The sequence below is a fragment of the Ictidomys tridecemlineatus genome, chromosome 11 (genome assembly GCF_052094955.1).
Source record: "Ictidomys tridecemlineatus isolate mIctTri1 chromosome 11, mIctTri1.hap1, whole genome shotgun sequence".
Classification (NCBI taxonomy): Eukaryota; Metazoa; Chordata; class Mammalia; order Rodentia; family Sciuridae; genus Ictidomys; species Ictidomys tridecemlineatus.
Genome location: NC_135487.1, coordinates 108,383,196 through 108,402,839, shown reverse-complemented (window position 1 = coordinate 108,402,839; position 19,644 = coordinate 108,383,196). Strand labels below are relative to the sequence as shown.

The 19,644-nt window shown below is 46.3% G+C and overlaps 1 protein-coding gene across 1 annotated transcript in view; it reads left to right on the top strand.

Moving 5' to 3' along the window:
* The window catches only part of Casq2 (calsequestrin 2), a 67,511-nt gene extending 51,770 nt beyond the window's left edge, over positions 1–15,741 (top strand). The window contains exons 8-11 of the mRNA XM_005334915.5: positions 427–481; positions 10,784–10,884; positions 12,851–12,925; positions 14,590–15,741. Coding sequence (XP_005334972.1) covers positions 427–481; positions 10,784–10,884; positions 12,851–12,925; positions 14,590–14,823 — 465 coding nt within the window. The 3' untranslated portion in view covers positions 14,824–15,741. The remainder of the gene's footprint in view (positions 1–426; positions 482–10,783; positions 10,885–12,850; positions 12,926–14,589) is intronic.
* The last annotated feature ends 3,903 nt before the right edge of the window (positions 15,742–19,644 follow it).

The following is a 19,644-nucleotide window of genomic DNA, read 5'->3' as shown; positions in this document are numbered from 1 at the left end:
GAAACAGACTGGTAGCCACAGTCACTGAGGGGCCTCTGCATGCTTGCTGCCCTGGAAGTTCCTGATAAACCACACTTACATTCTTCCTCATTTTACTTTTTACTGCTGCTCTTCTGGACTGACCAAACCCAGGAGTGAGATCCATGTAGGGCTAATGTCTTGGTATGTGTAGCTGGTGTTCTCCCATCTAGCAAACCCATTTATCCAAATCCCTGATCAAAATTCTATGCACTCCTGCCAGCTGCTCATCTCTGTCCCCTTCCTTAATGTATGCTCTGCTCTGTTCCTCTGTACCTCCATGTCCGTTCCCCTTCCACATCCTGCAAACCTCCACCCACCCCCCATTTCCAGTCCAAACCTCTGTGTCCCTGTCCCTGGCTCACTCCTCCATCTGAGAGTGTGACCTTGGTTTCTTTTCTCCTTCAGGAGGATGACTTGAATGGGATCCACATCGTGGCCTTTGCAGAGAGGAGTGACCCAGGTAGGACACCCCCCATCTGCTTAGCTGATAGCAGAAACTGTCTCACCTTGTCAGCCCTCACCTTCTCCTCCCTCGCATCCTTTCTATGCGGCAACCGCAAGATATTGGGCACCCCCTGGTGGTCACCTGTTAGGTGTGAATCTGTCTTCAGTTGTGCACACAGCTAAGGGAAGAGAAGGTGTGGACAAATTAGAACTTCAGACATTCTGCTTAGCGGCCCCAACTGGAGGAGTGTTGGGCCCTGGCGAGAGCACTAGAATATGCAAGCTCGACAGGAGATGTGTGTATGAACTTCTGTTCCCTTTAAATATTTAGTCACCAATTTCATGATCTAGCCTACATAAATCACATCTTATGTTAATATAATAACACATGTATCCTTCAACAGAATAAAACATATTTCCCTAAACTTTGAGAACTAAGCAAACCAAGCAGCTTATTTTACAAAGTGCAAGACTGACTCTATAACTGAATAAGTAATTCTTTTTATTGCAACGTTCACAACTTCTCCCTGGTGAAGTGCAGAAAAATTGAATTTTGCAGGAGGTGAAATGCTGGTTCCCTAGGGCGATGCTCTGTGAGATACAGTGGTCCCCAGAAGAAAGTGAAAATAGAGATTCTGTGTTCTTTTAGAGACCTGGAACCATCCAGAATGCAACCTAGGATGCAAGGAACTCCATCATGAATGGCTTAGCAGCCAGGCCTTGGGCCATGAGGTGCCTGGGCAGGATTCCAAAACCTGACAGTGTCCAGACTGCAAAGTACCAAAGATCCCTTGAGCTACCTGAGACAGACCTTAGCCAAGTTGTATGCACCATCAGACTTAGGAAGCACTGCCCTAGGAAATGTAGACTCGAAAGGTGTTTGTCAGGACCTTACCTACTCTCAGAGGGAGACATCCAGAGGTGATCTCCAACAGGCTCAGAGAAATTTTACTAGCTATCCAAGAAACACACTTAGTGGAACATCATGAAGGAGCGTCAGATGTCTTTCAGTATACCTAATTCTTCAAAATGCCTTGACACATGGCAGGTGCCCAAAAAATATTTGTGGGACAGATGGTCAGATTGACTGCAACCCAAATTTTTTTACAATTAAAAAAAAATGAAAATATCATCCACGTAATCATTACCCTTTTAAAATGCACAGTTCAGTGGGGTTTTGGATATCACCAAGTTGCGCAACTTTGTGATGCTACTTAATTCTATAACGTTTTCATCCTGCATGATGTTTTCAGGGTGGACCCTTGATACAGCGTGTACCAGTATTTCATTCATTTTTTAGGATCAAATAATATTCCATTACATCAAAACCAAATTTATACTCCAGATCACCTGAGAGCTTCTTCTACCTCTCCTGTTCATTTTTTTTTAATATCTATTAATGGGCCAGAATTCTTATTATAAAATTTTCACAGTTGGAAAAACCTCTTCAAGGAGATGGTGGCCTTGTCCATAAATAAGTGAGTAAATCAATAAAAGCCAGATTGGTTTCAACTTCTTTTCACAGTTTCTGGCCATCCTCTATCCCTGGGGGAGAAAAATACCAAAGGAAGCCAGTTGCCTAAGGTTTACAAGCAATAATCAAACAGAATCGGATCCCTGGTGTTGTGTGAACGGAGATGAAGTTGCTACTGGCAGCTGCCTGCTGGCAAGACTCCAGGGAACTTCCTTCCCGCCCCACTGCCCCCTTCCAGGATGGTGGGGAGGCCTGTCTGGCTCTCTGCAACAATGGAACAAAGAGCCCTCCCTGAATTGCAGAAACCTGTTTGACCGAGATTGCTGCTGTAATGAATCAAGCTCCTGAAACTTCTTCTACCTCCTCCCTACACAAATATCCCTGGGCCTGAAAGCTCTGCCTTTCTCCCAAGGAGACCAAGCTGGGGCTTGTTTCTCAGGAGCCCGAAGCACTGCACTGAGGGGAGGGGGAGGAGCTCTGGAAGCATCATCTTTCAGCAGAGGGAGGACCTTGCCAATCAGACTGGAAAAAATGAAGGGCTTTTCCATTCTCGTCCCTGACTTTGACTTTGTGGTTAGTCAGTGATTTACCTGCAGGGCATCCATGTGTAACCTGGGCCCAGAGGCCTGGCTACAGGATTAAGAATTTCAATTCTGCCCAGGACAGTTCCTTGGATAACTTTGCTCTTGCTAACAAGTGGCGCAGGACCTATTGCCTGACCAGACTGCTACCTGCCCTGCCAAAGGAGGAAGGGTATACATCCAGGAGAGCAGCACGATTCTTCTTAAAGAGCTAACAGTATTGAAGAACTGAGCTGGGAGTTTTCTGTAGATGATTTCATTTAGTCCTAAAGTCATTCGGTGATGTGTAGATGGTGATTTAATTATTATTCCAGTGACAGATGAGGAGAGGGAGTCTAAGAGATTAAGTAACTTGCCTGTAGCACCCACGGCACCTAAACTCAAGTTCACATTCTACTAGGCTCTCTAGAGCATCAGGATTAGGTATCGTGATTATGATGAAGGTGGTGATCATGGTCATTCACTGTGTGCTTATATGACATAATCCCACAGGGGAGGTTCTATTTTTATACCCATTTTAGGAGTGGGAGAAGCTGAGGCTGAGAGAGGTTAACTTGCTGGGAAGCAGTGGCATTAAGCTGAGGGCTGTTTGGCTCCCCACCCACACCCTTATGGGGAGACATGCTGCAGACATTTACGTATATGCCATTCTGAGTCCTACCCTTCAGTGCACCTTCTCCTTTCTCCGCTGTCTTTCACCACCCCCTCCACCTCCAGTATTTGAAGGACAAGAAAATGGAAACCCAACAAGCTCAGAAGCATGCTCAAGATCCCAGGGCTATGGGACCACAGCAATGTGAGCTTAGACTTCCTGAGGGCTTCTTCTGGGAAAAAGTCCACCCTATCACACCACCTCTCCAACAGTGCCCCTGCCAACCGGCAGGCCTCGGGCTCTGAGCATGCTCAGTGCTGCTGCAGGGTAGGGAGAAAGGGCAAGGGCTGTGTGAGCAGGAGGAGGGCAGGAAAGCGAGAAGAGAGCAGAGCCATGAAGACGAATCCCACTTTCTTTGCTGCTCACGGATGTTCCGGGATTTGGAATCTGAGATTATAAAGCAGCATCCACCACTCATATCTCTCCCTATAATGGCCTGGATCCACAAGGACTTTTGTTGCAGTTCTGACCTTCACAGGGCTCTGGTGGCCCTTCACAGAAAGCTGAGGAGAGGCAGGCCTCCTGGGAGAAGGCAGAGCCCTCTGTCCCGACCCTGGAGCGTCACCGTCAGGTTTCTCCTTGCAGTAAGATCCCATCCCAGTGCCGGCAGGGAGACCTGGCTGGGAAGGACATTGCCCGGGTTCTGTTGTCTTGCTGGGGACCCACAGCAGCCCAAGTACCTCCACCCAAACCTTCTCTCCCACAGCAGCACTCAAGTGCCGGCCCAGAGCTGCTTGTTTGACAGGTTTGAAAATGAAGGACTTTCTTTCCTGCCTCCCCCAGATGTGTCTGCATCAGTCTGACATCTTCTTTATAACACTTGATGAAAGGTTTGCAAAGCAGCGTTTCTACATGAGCGCGTGCTGGATGGATATCCTCCAAGGGCACCAGGAATATTAGCACTAACAAGCTGGAAAGGCAAGGACAGGCTGCTGTCTTGAGGAGTGGAACAGGATTAGTGACAGGCCCTAGAAGCAAGTCTCCAAGCCCTGTTGCACCTGAGCTTCCACTGCCTCAGGTTCTTGTAAAAATGATTTTTGAGACCAATTGTCTCAAACAGGAACACTAAATGCTTCTTTGAGTTTTTTTTTTAATTTAAAGTAGGTTTAGCAAGTTTGATATTTGATTCTTACTAGCTTAGGTGCTAAACATCATTCCAAACATCAGTGCACGTGATCTTCACACTAATTCTCTGGGTAAGGGCTGTCATTTCATCTCCCCCAGGGTACAGAGGAGGATACACGGGTACAGAGAAGTTGAATAGTATCCCACAGTCATATGTCAAGTAACAGGTGGAAATGGGATTCAAACCCAGCAATCCAGCCCCAAGTCTGGGCTCTATAACCACCACCTTATGCTTCTCTCCATCATGAAAATGCATCTGTCTCCCCAATTCTGGGGTTCAAGGATTAGGAGAAGGCAGAACATAGAAATAAGTCTAAATAAGGAACGGCAGGGTCCTGTGTCTCAGGCACCATCTCAAAAATGCAAGGCCCACACCATGTCCCCCGTTCTAAGTAGACACCTTGCTCTCACATGTGGCTTCTGGGTGACTGTGTTTTGTCAGGGAGAACTGCCAGCCTTGTCTGTCCTTCTGAGGCTCCCTCTAGGGCACAGGCTCACAGAATTCTGCTGTTGGAGAATTCCATACCTACTAAGTAGGCTTTGGCCTGAAGACCCCCTGAGCCTTTCTGAGAGAAGACCTGCGGGGGTGGTTATCTGCCTGTGTGTCCCAGCACCTGGCCCTGGGCCTGGAACATGGTGAAGACTCAAAATAGACCTTCCTAAGGCAAAAGAAAAAAAAAAAAAAAACAACCTTCCCATCCATGAAAAATGAAAGTAGTGAGAAAAAACTTCAAATGAATAAAAGGTTGATATGAGTACAGGAGGGAAAGGAAGAAGGCCCAGGACGAATACCACACCATCTTTACATGATGACCATAGCGTCTCCTCATTATCAGCAAGCCTGAGGAGTAACAAGGCAACTATTTGCTCCATTTTCAGAGGAAGAAACGGAGGACCCAGAGGGGTTAAGGGACCTGTGTGAGGTCCCCCAACTTCAGGCCCAATGTCCTCTCCAGACACAACCTCTAAGCTGCAGGACGGGCTGGCCCCTGGCCTACTTATTTGTGTACCTGTCACATGGCTGTCCCAACCCTCAGCCTCTATGCCTGGGCAGAGACCCTACAACTCTCCAGGATGTGGAGTCGGGGGAGGGATCCTTCCAGTGCCTCGTAGGTTAAGCACAGCCAGTTCCCCAGGATTAGCTTACAGGACAGAGGTAGGGGCAGGGCGGGGGCAGCACGGCAGGCCTGTCTGCTCCTGGGCCATGGCTTTGACTAAGACATGTGCCTCTGCCAGATGGGGCCTTGGCTCCCATCATGGCTGCTCCCAGCCTGGAGCTAGTCCCCAAGGGCTTGGTACAGGCTCATTCCCACCAGCCTCTGCCAGGGAAGCAGGAAAGGATAATCACTGGTTTCTCTTCCCACAAAGATAGGATTCCCAGAGGCCACTGGCTCACCGTGGGAAACCTTCTGGCTCAGCGTGCATCCCTCAGTCCTGGGTCCTGGACTCTGGGGACCAAAGCTCAAGTGGCTGGAGAGGAATTGGAGTTCGCAGGGCCCTCCTCTTTACTTTGGTCCCTATCTGAGATTCTAGTCGTGGTATTCAACATCATGGCCAGGCTCACCCACCCATCTCACTGTGGCTGTGGGGAGGACAGGGTCAGGAGTGTGATCAGAAGTAGGGAGGGACTACCCTGCAACATGGGAAAGGCAGGCGCAGCCCACCAGTGCCACACGGACTGGTCCCTCTGTGACCCGGCCCCTGCCTCCCTGATGTTGAAGCTGTGACTCAGGGTTTGAGGTTCTCGGGGGCACAAATTTGAGGAAGGAAGGAAGATGGCAGCATTACTGTGAAGAGGGCTGAGACCTTAGAGGGAAGATGAATGGTGGAAACAGCTCCAGACAAACAGACTAAAGATCTGAGTTAGACCCCTGGATCTTCCACTTGCTCAGATGTGTCTGAACAAGTCACTTCCTCTCCCTGTATCTTGCTTCCTTTTCTTTGTGAAATGAAGACAAGACCATCAAGACCAGACGTGAAGACGAAATGCAAAAAGTACTCTGTGCTCAGTAAGTGCTCCATAAGTAAATGTCGGGGCAGCATGATGATGGACTTTCTGCACACAAAGAACAAAGTCCTGTGTCTATAAAGGAAGAAATGGGGAAATGAACTTCTCGTGAAGAAGGAGATTTCACAAGGAGTTGGGTGCAAAGAAGACATTCTTGACTGTTAAGGATTATCAATCTCATTTTTGGCCTTGAGGAGGGTCAAAGGATTTTAACCCTGCAAATATTCAAAGCAAAAGACAGGGGGCTGTGCACCTGCCTGGTGTTCAGGATGTTGGGGATTTTCTGTGGCTCTGGAAATTGGTGCTTCTCTAATAGCCTCAGGGAATAGTCCTCTAGCTGCCAAATCTAGGGGGCTTTCAGCCTGAATAGCATCCCCTCCCCCCTTTCCTCTACACGTAGTTTTTGAATTATGGGCTATTCCTTCTGAAAGCTAGCTGGTCACAATCTAAAAAGACCTTGAAGTCAGGCCCATCACTGATAAAGGAAACATTTATTTGCTTCAAACGCACTGGTCCACTCTCGCAATTCCAGCTGCGCTCTCGTCCTGTGCTTAATGTCTAATTACAAAAGCGAAACAGGCTTTCTGCAGCCAACGTCCTGGCCTGAGGGGGCTCCCCAGGGTACCTGCCAGGGTACCTGCCAGTTTTACCAAGAAACTGAAGCTCTCCAGAGCAGAAAAAGGAACTTAAAACTTAGGATTTTAGCAATGGAATACATATGACACCAGGTGAGCTGCCCTAATTTAGGTTTCCCAGCCTGATGAGAAGCCATTCCAACAGCTCTACTCCGGGCTGGGGACTGAAGAGGGGACAGCCTTGGAGGCTTGCACCCCTTGAATCAGGAAGATTCAAGCGAGCTAATGCCTTACAAACAAAGCCGTTAAACTGGCTCTAATTCAATTATGAAGGCAAGGTTCTCCGTCAACCAGCTGATACAGATGTCCCAAAACTCTTCATTCACAGAATCAGCAACAGGAGCCACAAAGAGCCACCCCTGGACATACTGTCCTATGGGTCCAAGACTGTTCCTAACCTTCTCCTGGCACCCAGGTCATTGCTCTTAATACATATGTGTAGAATACACAGATGAATGGCTGGGCTTAGGGGGCTCTTCGGCTTCCTTGCATTCAGAAAAATGTCGGATCATTGAAGAAAAATAATGCATGCTAGGCACTGTCTTAAGTGCCTCCGAGATACTCATTTAACAAACCATCACCCCATGAAGTAGGCAGTATCATCATTGCCCCATTTCACTCACAAGGAAACAAGACATTAAATCATGTGGACTGAATCACACACTGATCTAGACAAGGTCATTTGGCCCCCAGAACCCATGTGTTTCAGCATTGTGATGGCTACCTCCTTGAGGAATGGGCTATTCTGTTATTGAAAATATCCCGGGCCATGGATGACTGCCCACTATAGAATCCCTCACCCCACAAGTGAATGGGCTGCCCTTGCTGGACACATTGGTGCACGCCTGTACTCCCAGCGGCTTGAGAGGCTAAGGCAGGAGGATCGTGAATCCAAAGCCAGCCTCAGCAAAAGCAAGGCTCGAAGCAACTCAGTGAGACCTTGTCTCTAAATAAAATACAAAATAGGACTGGGAATGTGGCTCAGTGGCTGAGGGCTCCTGAGTAAAATAACTGGTACCCCCCCTCCCAAAAAGGGTTGCCCTTGGATCTCAATGTAACTTCTCTGTTTTAATGCCAATCTTGTTTATTTTTTCCTTGAATGGCTTTTGAGCTTTCCTTGCTCCTTTGTAAACATGAAGAATGTTCTCTTCACAAACACCATCCATATTCTTAAAAACAGGCTTTAAACCCCCACTTTTGAATCATTTTATTTTCGTCAAAATTCTAATCCATTTTATTTTTTCTTCTACAGCTCAATTTTTATTCTTCTATTGTTTTTATCTCTGAACCTGCTATAAAATGTAGAATAGAAGTGTGCTGACGATTCTTGCATGGAACATTCCTTTTGATGAACCCTAACATTATGTGGATTTTTTCCATCAGAAAACTCCAGTGCTCTGTTGTCCACGCAGCCTGTAGTTCTGACTACAGACAGTGCCCTCTGCGTCTCTAAGCTTGGCTTCTGGAGAACTTGAGCTCCTCTCTGTGGCCTCAGTTCTCTCCTGTTCTTTATGTAAATCAGTCTCAGGTTGCACCTCGGGTTTACTCTCTACTCGCCTTTGGGTCTGTGTTGTTGGGTTGCATCCTCTTTGTGTTGTAGATCCGTCAAGGTCACTTTAACATTAGAATCTCATCTTCCAGAAAATAGGTAATGTCACCTCAATTATTCTTCCTTTTCTTCTCTGCTGCTGAAAGCAGTAACTGTAGATTTTTTTTGGGGGGGGGGCTTCCTCCTAGCTGTGTGTGCATTATGATCCATAAATCCACAGATGCTCTGTGCATTTCCTTATTTCCTTCTCCTATGACATGGGGACGTGCCTGGAGGAGAGCCACAGTCACTACATAGAGCAGCTGGTGACATTCTGGAGGGGCTTGACCTTCTCAGTCACACCTACAGGAAGCAGGAGCAGAACCCCACCCCTGCCTCCTCTATCCCTGTCCTCATCCCTGAGGTGATAGATGCACGAACTCTAGAGCACAGGACCTGTCAATCTCAGGTGACTGCCATATAATCTCATTGGCAATATAAGGATGAGCAGAGATTGACAAACCACTCAGGCCAACACAGTCATCTCTGCAGGAAGAGACTGCAGGCCATAAAGACCCTCTTCTCCATTAGCTGTCACTTTGATTTCCAGGCAATAATGCCTAAGGGCACCAGTGGGACTCCTCAGTAGGAGTTAGTCATATTTAAAGAGACTACACCCACCCAAAGCAGAGCTGCTAAAAGTATGCGTTATATCTGGAATATATCAGAGAAGAAGAATGGTAAGCAATACTTTGGCCAAAGGGCTGAAATAGCCAAACAGAGGCCAGTTGCTGGAGAGGGAGTTTTGTTAAACTGAGGCCATGGGGCATGGGTGGGAAGTTGGGAGGAAGGAAGATGCTTTTCAAAGAAAGGGAAGTTGCTGGACTGAATTCTCAAGCAGTTGGTGAGCTGTTTATATCAAACGTCTAAACTTCAGGCCATAGATTCAGCTATGCGAGAAAGTCACTGAATCGTTGAGAGCTGAACCTAAATGTCTACTTGGAGTTGTGTACCACCGAATTAATTGTCCCCCAACCCCACCCAACCATCCTGAGGACTCGGGTCTTGCTGGTTCCCAGGCATAGCTGGTGGGGTCATCATCATCTGTCCACATGGGCTTCTTCAGAGAAGTCTGTCATTCCGTCTGCCCTGTGGCCCTTGTTCTAAGCAGGTCACCACTGGCGCAGTCCCTTACTATTTAACGGTAGTAAATCATCAGGTCTGCCTCCATCTTGACTCTCGTCAGGTTCCTCAGAAGCACAGACAGCTCCGTGATGCCTCCTGACTCCTTCTGCCCTCGTGCTAAGGGCTTCTCTAAAACACTCTGGGGACTTCCATTTGCCTGAGTTTTATTCTGAAGCAAAGTGTGAGTCCTCTCTACTTTTGGATTCGCTGACCTTATGGAGATTCTACAGGTGGACACATATGCACACACAGCTTGGGTTCCTGCACACACTTACACACACACACTTACACACACTCACACACACACACACACACACACACACACACACACACTGTTTATTCTCAGGGACCTGCCAGAATCTAGACTCTTATCTGTTCTAGCTATGGATCGAATAGTGGCACTGAGGGTTTGTAGTATGCCAGCTCTTACCAAAGAGTTCTTCTAGGATTTTTGCTTAGAGTGAAGATTTCATGCACCAGCTCTTTAAGGTTTAGGCTTTTGAAAGTTTGTTTCTTGAAGGTTAGAAGCCTGGTCTCTGCTTTTCCTATATGAATCATCCCTCCCTGAGGGCAGTGAAGACTGCTGACTGAACAGAGGGGAGGGCAGAGTACAAACAGAACTGGTGAAGGAGGGAGTGGGAAGCCCCATTTGACTGTGGACCAGGAGCACACTACGTCGGAAGATTTTAGGAATTCCAGGTTGTACAGAACCAAGGGAAGACTTAAATGCCCTTGACCCAGAGAGCAGATGTGGGGAAACTCTGACGGATCGCACGTGCTGTAAGAGATGGCTCAGGGTCGCTGGGGACAGGCAAGGGTCATCTGCTTGGGCACTAAGCTTGTTCACTAAGGCTATGCAAGTGAAAAAAAATGGGACTTGGCTTTAGGTTAGAAACTGGTCAGTTCTGTGTGAGCTTTTAATTTCTTTACTGAAAACTTTTAGAGTTTCCTTCCTATAAGATGCTTTGTGGCTGGAACCCTCATATGACTCATTTTAGAGACTCATCCTATAATTGAGGGTACACACCAAATGGCCTAAGACACCCTCATGGAAAGATGAGCTCTCCGCTCTCCGTGTGGGAACCCATGTGTGTGCAGGGGTGACTCAGCCTTCTTGACTCCTACTTCAGATGGCTATGAGTTCCTGGAGATCCTAAAACAGGTGGCCCGGGACAACACTGACAACCCAGACCTGAGCATCGTGTGGATCGACCCGGATGACTTTCCTCTGGTAAGTGACTCGGGCCAGGGCCCCATTTCTGGTCACCTTCAGTCTCATGTTTGTGTGTAGCATGAGGCTCTCAAGCATGAAGGAGGAGATAAGATAAAGAAGCCCAGGGGCCACCCCTTGTGGTGTGGGAGATCCTGGCTCATGGGAGAGCATTGAACGCGGGGCCTGGTGCGGGCACTGAAATGGCCAGACTTACTACTGTTCTCATAACCCAGAGATAGGAGCTGGAGACTCTCAGAGAGACCCACCCAAGTGAGCAGGGTGGATTCCTTCTGCTGTTCTCCATCGATGCCCCTCATCCCACCACTGTCCCTCCCTGTAACGCCTTTCATTTTCTGGGTGAGGACCATCATTTTTGTGGAAAGGGGGTACCGGGGATTGAACTGAGGGGCACTCAACCACTGAGCCACATCCCCAGCCCTATTTTGTATTTTATTTAGAGTCAGGGTCTCACTGAGTTACTTAGCGACTCGCCATTGCTGAGGCTGGCTTTGAACTTGTGATCCTCTTGCCTCCGCCTCCTGAGCTGCTGGGATTACAGGCGTGCACTGCTCTGGCCAGCAGGAACCATCATTTTGAAGCAACTTGAATGACTACATAATAAAATCCAGAGATTAATAATTTTTTTTGAAGAGTTAAGAACTTGGTGGAGAGACCTCTTTGAGGGCAGAGATCATGCCTACCTCATCCATGGTGCGTCCCCCAGGAGCTGGGGAGTATCTAACATGTATTAAAGGTGCAAGAACCTTAGAGTCCGAACTCTAACCAGTGTCAATGATCAAGGAAGCTTTCATTATGCTTGGCTTTAAAAAGAATAAAGAGAATTTGTATGGTATGTGAATCCGGTAGTAATGATTATGCCAACCTAGGTCTATGGTGATCATTTCCAGTAGAGCTAACTGCACGTAATGAGTATAAGTTATCACTCAGTAAATGAAAACTTTATCTCCCAGGAATTAATATTAGTTGTATAGGTTATAAATGATGATTAAATCCAGAAAATCATGATTACTATGATTAAATACAGAAAATTGAGGGATATAATGACCTCAAGTGTCGTGATACCCAATCCTGTGAATCAAAGGCAGGGACTTCTATGACACTTGAAGCCAATGTTATAATTCTGAGTAATTCTAGAAAGTCCTGGCCATATATGACTGAACAGAGCACAGCTTTTTTTTTTTTTAATTTGCTTCTGCCTGGTTGTATTTCTTGTTTGTCTTACTATTTTGTTATGTAAGCTTGTAGTTAATCTGCAATGCTCTTGGTCACTTCTGTGTGTTTGCCTTGGTTTTTGCAAAGGAGTAAGCTTCATACTATTGTGATTTCCAGATTCCTGAAAATCCCAGTGCTCATCAGTCCCTATATTTCCCTGGGATACTTTTTGCCAATGGATGTCTCTATTTTCTCAGCCTGATGGCCTCTGGCTCCTGCGGTCCTGTTCCAGATATTTGTCCACTTGGAGCCCAAGCCTGGCTGAATGAAGAAATCTTCCTCTTATTTATTTTTTATGCCAACTTATGGTAGATCACTGCTTTTTTGGCCATTTCTTATAGCAAAGTGGCCCAAGATGAGGGATTTTTTTCTAATGGAACACTGAGAGAGAGATGGAGGGAAAACAGCTCTTTCATCACCCTTGAACTATAAAAGAGCCACAAGTAATTTGGGAATCAATGTTGGACCATCTCTGTAATTTTCTTCCTTACAGCTGTAGAAGCTTTTATATTATATGTTTTCGTAGTTTGGGCTATGACATCTTTTATTAAGTGCTTATTTAAAGTGCCTGAGGGCTGGGGCCAAGTCTTCAATTTCCTAAGTACCCACAAGTGTGCGGAAGACCTTGAACCCATGGTGACCCAGTTACTATGGTAGAACGGCAGGTGAGTCCAGCCACAAAGAGTGGCTTTAACAGGGATCACCCTCTGCTTGCTGTCTAATCTGATTTTTTTTGTTGTTGTTGTTGCAGCTTGTTGCTTACTGGGAGAAGACTTTCAAGATTGATCTATTCAAGCCACAGATCGGGGTGGTGAATGTGACAGACGTGAGTATCCTTCATGAAGGTTTGCTCAGGCACCCTCAGCGGGCATGGTTTGCTGCTCCTGTGGCCCAGACTGTGAGATCATTAGCTGCTTTAGAGACGGGCAGAACCCTTGGCCCTGCCTGAGCTCAGGAAACTTGTCACTGTGGCCAAACCTTGTCTCTGAAGCCAGTCTTAAGCTATAGTTCCATGGCTTTGCTCCCTGGGTACATTCCCTTGCTTGAGACCAGCCTGGTCCAACTCATCAATCTATAACCTTCCACCCAAGAAAATTCTCCTTCCCAACACCAGACAACAAGGTCTGTTCACATAAGGGAGCCCAAACCCGGAGAGGTCATTGCATCCTCTGCGAGGGGTAGTTGTGGTGCAGAAGCTCATGCATGCAACTACCCTACAGCTGGAGAGCAGGCCATGAAGAGAAGGAAGAAAATCCTACACAGTTAAGGGGATTCTTCTCACAGTTCAGGTGCTGGTGAACTAAGGTGAGAAGAACTAGTGAGCTGGACTGGCAGAGTGTGAGGAATTTCAGACCTCAGCCCAGACTCTATGCAATTCCACCATAACAAGTGAGGACAGATTCAACCAGGCAAACAGCAGACAGAAACGATGATCACCAGAGCCCGCATTAGAGCCATAGTAATTGAAGTCGACCTTCTTGTGAACAGGGTCCATTAGCAATGTCCTCTCGCCCTGTTGTTAGTTGTTCAATCACCCAGGCAGCTCTACCTTCATTTACTTTGTAAACTACTTTTAGAATTAGTAATAATAAAAAATAATTTTTAAAAAATATGCTTTCTGGGCTTGGTGGTGCATGTCTGTAATCCCAGAGACTTGAGAGGCTGAGGCAGGAAGATTGCAAGTTGGATGCTAGCCTCAGCAACTTAGTGAGATCCTGTCTTATCGTAAAAAATAAAAAAGGCTGGGGATGTAACTCGGTGGTTCAATCCCCAGTACCTAAATATAAATAAATGAATATATGTTCAAGTTGAAACAATTTAAATAAAATAGGGGGGTATAAATGAAATAGGTGATATAAATGATAAAAATGAAATAGTAGGATAATAAATGAAAAGGAAAAGTGGTTTGTTTTTTTTTTTCCCCTCTCATTGCCTTAACTTCATCCCTAGTCCCATTCCTTGACAAATCATTGGTTCTTGTTACATTGGGTTTGTTGCTATTTTGTTCTGTTCTGTTTTATTTCTGCAGTACTGGGGATTGAACCCAGGGGCACTTTACCACTGAGCCATATGTCCAGTCCTTTTGATTTTTAATTTTAAGATAGGGTCTTGCTAAGTTGCTTAGATCTGCGCTAAGTTGCTGAGGCTGGCTTTGAACTTGCAATCCTTCTGCCTCAGCCCCCACCTTCACCCTGCCAGGAGCTAGGAGTATAGGCATGCACTACCAGGCCTGCTGGTTGCTGCATGAGTATCCTATCAGAAATTTCACATACATGTACAGCCATTGGGCAGTGGGATGCACATTTCAATTTATGTGACACCAACAGAGCACTGCACATGCCATTCTGCACCTTGGCATGTAACAATGGGTACATATTCCTGATAGGTGTAAGACATATGGGGGCCACATCAACATAGCTGCTTGGAACCTTCTGGTCTGGCCCTGCCCTCATGCACCTGCTCACGGGTTCATTGTGTCCCTTGCTGCAGGCGGACAGTGTCTGGATGGAGATTCCAGACGATGATGACCTGCCCACAGCGGAGGAGCTGGAAGACTGGATTGAGGATGTGCTTTCTGGAAAGATCAACACTGAAGATGATGACAACGAAGACGAAGATGATGACAACGATGATAACAACAATGACGAGGAGGACGATGAGGATGACGATGATGATTCTGATGAAGAGGAGAATGATGACAGTGATGATGACGATGATGACTAGCTCCGACTCCGAGTGATTCTGGATGAAGACAAAAATCCCAGCCACCTCCAACCACATGATGGCCAGGGTGGCAGAGAGCAGCCCCGCCTCACACCCAGCCGACTCTGTTCCTTTTCCCAACAATGGCTCCCACACCATCAGGAGCAGTACAGTTCAGCAGACGCCTTTTCAAATCCAGCAGTCCAACTCAGCAGGTGACAGGAGAGGCATGTTCCATGTTGACCTGTCCTGACTGTCACACAACAGTTCTGGTTCTTTCCTAGACCATCCAGGGTCCCAGCCATGCCTGAATCTGGCAGTCTGGGCAGAACCATCTCCTAACACCTCTCCTTAAGTTTACTTGTCACCTTTGACTGTGCCGGTAACAGAGATGACCGTTGGCTAATTCTCCCTTGTCATCAGAGCCCAGGGAGGGCACACTATTTATCAATTCAGCCCCCAGACCTAGAACAACAGTGGACTCTGACTGGAGCCCTTGGATGGCTATTGAGAGGCCTCAGGACTTCTGTTTGGGTGTCACTGTCATTTCTAGGCTCTTCGGATGCTGGGGCGGGAGGTTGATTTGCTCTCTGAACTTCCTACCAGGTGACAAGTCTCACGTATTCACCAGCAGTGGGGAAGAAGGCAAGAGACTGAAGGCTCAGAGGCTCTTTATTTTTCTCCTGGGATTGGGCTCATGTCTTTGCGTGGATCAGTTGGCCCCTTAGTCTGAGCAGGGCATTGAATACCCCTTCTCTGTGCTACTAGTGAGCCTCCCTATGTAAAGGTTGCTTTATCCAGTGGTCAATTTATCAGCACTCCTGCAGTTGACCAGGGCAATAAAATAATTGGAGTTCACAATGATTCCCTGAGGCCATGAGGCAAGGGGGAAAAAAAAAAAACGAGACCCAAAGTGCCTTCTGAACTGTCTAAAAGTTACGTGATGCTTGATAGGTTTAGTATTCAGTGTGCAGTACAATTTCTAATTTATTTTCTCAATCTGTTAACAAATATAAGATAGTATGCAAATTTTTTGAAATTAGGGCAATCTTTTTGTGGAATAGTGGTTAACTAATGGTCATTAAACTCGTATTTTGAAAATGTTGAGACTATCTTGAAAATCCTGTCTTGGCTTTTCGGATCCCATTCATTCTCCTTTGGTCCAGTCCTTCCTTTCTATTTCTTCTCTGTTTTGTTGGTGTTTTTTCACTGTCTCTGCACTCGTGTCCACTCTTCCATGGCAATTTCACCCGTGCACATCAACTACCACCTATGTGCTACTCCTTTCCAATACAGCTCTCTAACCTTGACTTCTTTCTTGCCTTAGTTTTAGATCCACTTGCTCCACTGCCTCTGGTCATCTTGGTTCTAATGCACTTCACACCCTTCAAACTCAACACAACACAACGTGTAGTTATTACCGTCCACTTGACACAACTTCTCCTCCTCCTCATGGAGTCCCAGTTTGGCCATCTCTAACTTTGTCTGTGCACCCTGTTCCCTTCTGCTTCCATGGCATTTTGTGCATGCTCTCGGTCATGGCATTTATCATTTTAATTTATCACCTATTCTTGAGCATCTGTCCTTTCACTAAATTGCAGGCTCCCTAGAAGCAAGAAATTTACTTATCTTTGACTCTCCAGGACTTAGTACTTTGCTCATCACAAAGTAGGTGCTCCTCTATGGAGCTAATAATTGTAGAGCTACAATTCCCCAGCACTACTGGATAATGGAGCTTATAGAGTGTATTAGGCAGCTTGGGCTGCTATAACAGAAGACCACAGATCCAGTGGCTTAAACAACAGAAAATTTTCTCTCAGTTCCAGAGGTCAGAAGTCCAAGATGAAGTTGCCAACAGGGTTGGTTCCTGGTAAAAGCTCTCTTCCTGGCATCTATGTCCTGGTAAGGCCTTTCCTCAGCAGAGACAGAGACAGAGAGAGGGTGCACAGGCGAGTTCTGATGTCTCTTTCTCCTCTTATGAGGATACCTGTCCTATCAGATTGGGCCCCATCCCTATGACTTTATTTACCTTTGATTTCCTCCTTAAAGCCCAATATAGGCACATTGGGGGTTAAGGCTTGAACATAAATTGGGGGAGCACACTTTGGTCTACAACACAGGGCCTCATTGTGTATGTATTTCTCCTCTCACACAAAATCAGGGAGATGCCCTTTAAGCTGTACTGTGTTGCTATCCACCCAGGCCCAGTCACCCTAAATAAGCTCTTAGAGAAGGAACTTTACAAAGCAGTCCATGATGCTAATCGTTCATGCAGCCAAGGAGTGTGGTTCCTAAGCAATGTGGTCTCTATTTCACAGAGAAAATTTCCTTGTTCTCAGAGGCCTGAGCAATGTGCATTAAGTTAGAATCTTGTTATGGTGCTCCCACATTAGAATCACGAGAGGTTAAGCCAGTCCTGTCTGTAAGTCCCAGGGCCTTTTAGTCTTAACGTTTTAGGTTGACAGTCATGGAACATTTGTTATGTACCTAGAGTACTATGTTAAGTGCTTCACATGTGTTATCTCATTCTCATTTAATCCTCAGAGGTTTATGAGACACATCTTGCTATTGTCCTTATTTTATAGATGAGGAAACTAAGACAAAGGACTCAAGTAGTTTTCCCATGATCACACAAACACTTTGAAGGAATGTCAATGCAACCCCTTTTTTTTGTTGTTTACAAGGATTTAAATTAAATTGATTCCTTAAAGATCAAAGGATTGCTTATTTTTCTTAGATACTGTGCAAAGATGGACTCAGTGAATTTCCCATAATATTTTTTATTGCTAGAACCAAATGCCCCTTTTTCTTTCATTCTGAGACCATAATCAACTTAAATAACATCTGAAATGTGGACTAATTAGAAACACAAGATCTGGCCCTGCTGTTGGAAAAAGAAAAAAAAAAGAGATCAGATTCATTATGTTATCCAGAATGAACATTTTAAATGTATTACTGTTTAAAAAAAAAATCCCAAAACTTGAAATGAACTTGTCTCTTCTGTAACAAGCTTGCATGCTCTTCAGGTCCTTGGGAATCCCATCATGTTAATATTATTCATTATAAGTCATTATCAAATGGTTTTGGATCCACAGACCCTGACAACCCAGATTCCTCTTAAATGCGGTTCCTGAGGCTCTGTCTGAAAACCTAACATTCCCAGGTTAAGTTCCAGGGTTTTGCAGCCCTGTGAAGTGAGCATCAGGATCACACTGAAGTTTTTTTTTTTAGAAAACACAGACACCTCTCACCAGCCCAGAGCTATGTCCACGCCATCCCCAAAGCTGGGTACTGAACCTCTCCCTAGTCACAGGGGACGACTGACCCAAGCCAAGGTTGGAGACCACCCGACTTCCCACTCGACTGGGTCATCTGATCCCACCTGTAGGTTTCCCACTTCCTCTCTCTGTGGCCTGGCCTGAGTTTAAGCCCTGAGTCCATTGCCCCTGTCCGGTGGGCATCTGGGATCAACACAGCTTTGGAGCTCTAAAGCGATTTCCTTAAAAGGTAGCTCTCTTTCTAAGATATTTACCAATTGAAAAATCAGGTCAAAAAGTCAGCACATTCCGAAATATCACCGTTATTATGGAAAAGCAGAACTTAGGAGACTAGAGTTTAAGAAAAGGCACTTCCCAGTTTTCTGCCCCCAAGTGAGCGTGCCTAAGGAGGATCGAAAGGCTAGACCCCCACCTGGGAACTTCACCCTTAGAAACTTGGACAAGAGGTGGTTACCTACTAACCAGGACAATAATCAGGGCTAGAATAAAAAGCCCGGCAGCATTTTGGAAAAGGTCCATCTTCGTACAGCAGGGTGGTGGGAAGGGGCCTCCCCCTCTGACAGTGTTCAAGCCAGAAGCCCTAGGGCCCTTCACTCTTGCATCTCATGGAGAGCAAGCCCTGGCCTCCTCTCTTCCACCACCATTACTATATGGACAGGACTTTTTTTCTCTCATCTGGATTCCTTCAAGGTTCCAACTGGCCTCTCTGCTCCAGTCCAGACTGCATACTGAAATCAAGGGATCATTCCACAGCAGAAAATTGATCACGCCAGGCTCATGCTTGACATTTTTTTATGGCACTCTATTCCTGATATGCTATGCCATCCCGATAGATGTTTAAACATTATTTTTTTTAGCCTAAGAGGCCAAACAGTAAACTCTGAATGGAAACATTTTGACTGCCAAATGTGGAGTCTAGGATATGGGGTCTGAGGTTGGGGAGGAGATACAAGTGTGTCTGGTAAAAACCCAAAGTCCTCCGAGTGTCTTTCCTCCCTAGGAGAAGAGCCAAGTCTGAGTGGCACTGAGTCTAGTGATACCAGGCTCACAGGTGAGAGAAGCACTGGACTAGCTGGGGCGACCTCCACCAGAGACATGGATCACACATGGAGTGTTCATCTTGGGATTATGGCATCCAGCTACCTAGTTCAGGATTATGGCACCCACTTGTTAGTTTAGCAGAAATCAAGTTAGCACCACTGGCAAAATATGGGGGGATAAGTCTAGCTTTGTCATGGGCAAAAGTCAATTTCCTCTGTAGGAATATGAGCTGCTTCCCGTCACATTCTCATGCCATCTCCCACTCCCTAACCCTCTAATCTTAGAACCTGAAGTTGGTGGAAGCCGCCTGGTTGCTTAAAACCTCCAAGCCTTGTGGTTCCTGCCCTTCTGTCTGTTGGAATGCCTGTCCTGCCCCAGCAAATTCCCGGCTGTCTTAATACCATGACCCCTTTTCAGTCATGCCTCAGACAAGATGGCCATTTCCTCCACTGAATCCTCACTTCACCCTGCGCAGCCTTCTCTTATGGAATCTACAACGGATTGACCATTCATTCCCCAGCAT